This window comes from Cloeon dipterum, chromosome 4, assembly GCF_949628265.1.
Source record: "Cloeon dipterum chromosome 4, ieCloDipt1.1, whole genome shotgun sequence".
NCBI lineage: Eukaryota > Metazoa > Arthropoda > Insecta > Ephemeroptera > Baetidae > Cloeon > Cloeon dipterum.
The window spans coordinates 28,742,402-28,744,880 of NC_088789.1; the positions used below are offsets into that span (position 1 = coordinate 28,742,402).

Below are 2,479 nucleotides of genomic sequence, written 5' to 3' on the forward strand. Positions count from 1 at the left end.
CAGCTGTTTGACTACCCTGGCGGCACCTGGGGGACTCAGGTTGCTACGCTGTGTGTTACTCTCGATGCCCGTTAGAGGGCATCATGAAATCTCAGGACTGGCGTTCACAGACATTTTTTTGCGAGCCGTGCAGCAGCCTGCTCTCGCACGCCGCCTCGGCCCCCAGCGCCGCCGCCGGAAGTCCAAAAATCGCCTCCAGCTCTTCGTTCTTGATTTTGTGCACGCGCCGCTGCACTCTTGTATTTGCTGCTGCAAAGGGAATAATAATTTTAATGTCGCAGCAGCCCGAAGCCCAAATCGAATGCCGGCAAACGCTGCAGCCTGTCGCTCACGCGGCAAAGACCTCGGGCGCCCCCGCCTTCTCCAGGTCGATAGCTAGAATCCGTTTCTGCGGCTGAAAATGAGAAAAAATTTAATGATTTGCAATGTTATAAATTATCAAATGCCAAAATTTTTCAAAAAAGATCTCAATTTTCATCGTTTTTTTTACAAAAATTTCAGCGATCCTGTTGAACGTGTTGATTACAAAGGGTTTGCGCCCCTGTCTAGATGGAAAATGAAAAGCAGATTAGTCGAAATTTCCAATTTCCGCGTCTAGATTACACAACTATGCGCGGTGAAGCGAAATTAGGTGATTTTCAGTCGATTTTCGAATAATTGCCATGCCTTATCACAAGAGAAACACGACACGTTGTGTGTTTCTCGCCAGCTGTTTGACTACCCTGGCGGCACCTGGGGGACACCAGGTCTCAGGTTGCTGTGCTGTGTGTTACACTCCATGCCCGTGAGAGGGCATCATGAAATCTTCCAAGTAGGACTGGCGTTCACCGATATTTTTTGAGATGAACTTATTAAGCTCCTCCTCCAATGCCGTCTCATACAGCGGCCCGGTTTTTGCTGGCAGTCTGTGACGTCATTATTGAAGGAGGTGCTTATATATCTGCCGGAGTTCACCAGTTCTATACTTAAACCATCTTACCATTACCATCCTGAAGCTCAGCCAGGTGGCGCCAGGGTAGCCAAACCAAAGTAAACAAACATCAAACATCTGGTGAGAGAGTGGCGAGTAACACACACGTGTCTTGAGAGGCAACTCGCGGACTGAAATTCACCAAATTTCGCTTCATCGCACCAAACAGTAAGAAAAGCAGTGTTGAATTTTTAATTTGGCAAAACAATTGTGTAGTCACGACTTAGGAAATTGGAATTTCGAAGAATCTGCCCCACTTCCGAGCAAAACAAGGCCGCAAAAACTTGCTACTTATAGGCAATTCAACAGAGTGTCGCTTACATTATTGTTAAAAAGATTAAGATTGGCCTTTTTTGAAAAATTTCGGCACTGAATAATTTTAAGCATTGCAAGTCACTACAATTTTGTCTCATTTTCAGCCGCACAAATGGATTCTATCGAGTTGCAGAAGTGGGAGCCCGACTTCTTGGCCGTGAGCGACAGGCTACGTTTGCCGGACTTCGATTTGGGCGTCGGGCTGTTGCGACACTTCCCACTGCGGCAAATAAAAGTGCAGCGCGTGCACAAAATCAAGAACGAGAAGCTGGAGGCGCGTTTTGGACATCGGGCGGCTGAGCTGGGGGCCGAGGGGGTGTGCGAGAGGCTGCTGCACGGCTCGCCGGCCGCCTGGAAAATCGCGGACGAAGGTTTCGATGTGGGCCGCAGCGAAAGCGACAATTTGTTCGGCCGCGGCGTGTACCTGACGCCCGACCCTGCCACCGCCAACAAATACGCGTTCGGCAAGCTACAGCCGTGTCCACAGCACTCGGACGCCCACTGCGTCCGCTGCGTGCGGCGGCTGCTGGTGTCCGACTGTCTGCTCGGCCGGCCCTTCCTCCCCTCGCTCCCCGCTTCCACCCCTCTGCCCTGGCCGTGCCCTCCAGGGTTCGACTCGATCGTGGCCGATCCCGCCACCAACCCCGCCGTGGGCCAATTCCTCCAGAGCCCCGAAGTGGTCGTCTTCCGCAACGACCAGCTGATGCCTAGATACGTCGTTGAGTACACCATCTCCGTCTACTCGCGTGACGAGTTTGCCAAAATTGTGGGCCAGCAAATGCGGCAAAAAATGCAGCCGGTCCTTTGGAATCTCCGCCCGACAGGTGTTTTCTCTTCGGCATCGTGATGCCCGCTTTCAAATCCAAAAGAGACTGTGTCTAGAACCTTTAAATGGACGAAAAACAAATCGGACTGATTTGTAGACGAAACATTCCAATATAAAATGAAAACTTTGTCAGTAGCACTTTGATTTTAAGGCTATTTCTTAACTCGCTTTTATCTGTGTAGTTTGAAAATGAATAAATTTTGTATATACTTTAAAAACTGAATATTTTGTTTTTAAAAATAAAATTTGATGGCTCTGGATACTGTGACTTTCAACATTGTGCTGTATTATTCAGTTCACATTAGTAGTGTTTCCACTGAAAATGGCATCATTGTAAATTATTTATTCATTTTTTGTTTCTAGTCCAT

The 2,479-nt window shown here is 48.5% G+C and overlaps 1 protein-coding gene across 1 annotated transcript; it reads left to right on the forward strand.

Moving 5' to 3' along the window:
• The first annotated feature begins 1,397 nt into the window (after nt 1-1,397).
• On the forward strand, nt 1,398-2,277 carry LOC135943697 (poly [ADP-ribose] polymerase tankyrase-like). Its single transcript, XM_065490360.1, has one exon. The coding sequence runs from the start codon at nt 1,398-1,400 to the stop codon at nt 2,130-2,132; it is 735 nt and encodes a 244-aa protein (XP_065346432.1). The 3' UTR covers nt 2,133-2,277.
• The last annotated feature ends 202 nt before the right edge of the window (nt 2,278-2,479 follow it).

Excerpts from the sequence above, each read along its gene's own strand:
- LOC135943697 (XM_065490360.1), top strand. The coding sequence starts at position 1,398 with ATGGATTCTATCGAGTTGCAGAAGTGGGAGCCCGACTTCTTGGCCGTG.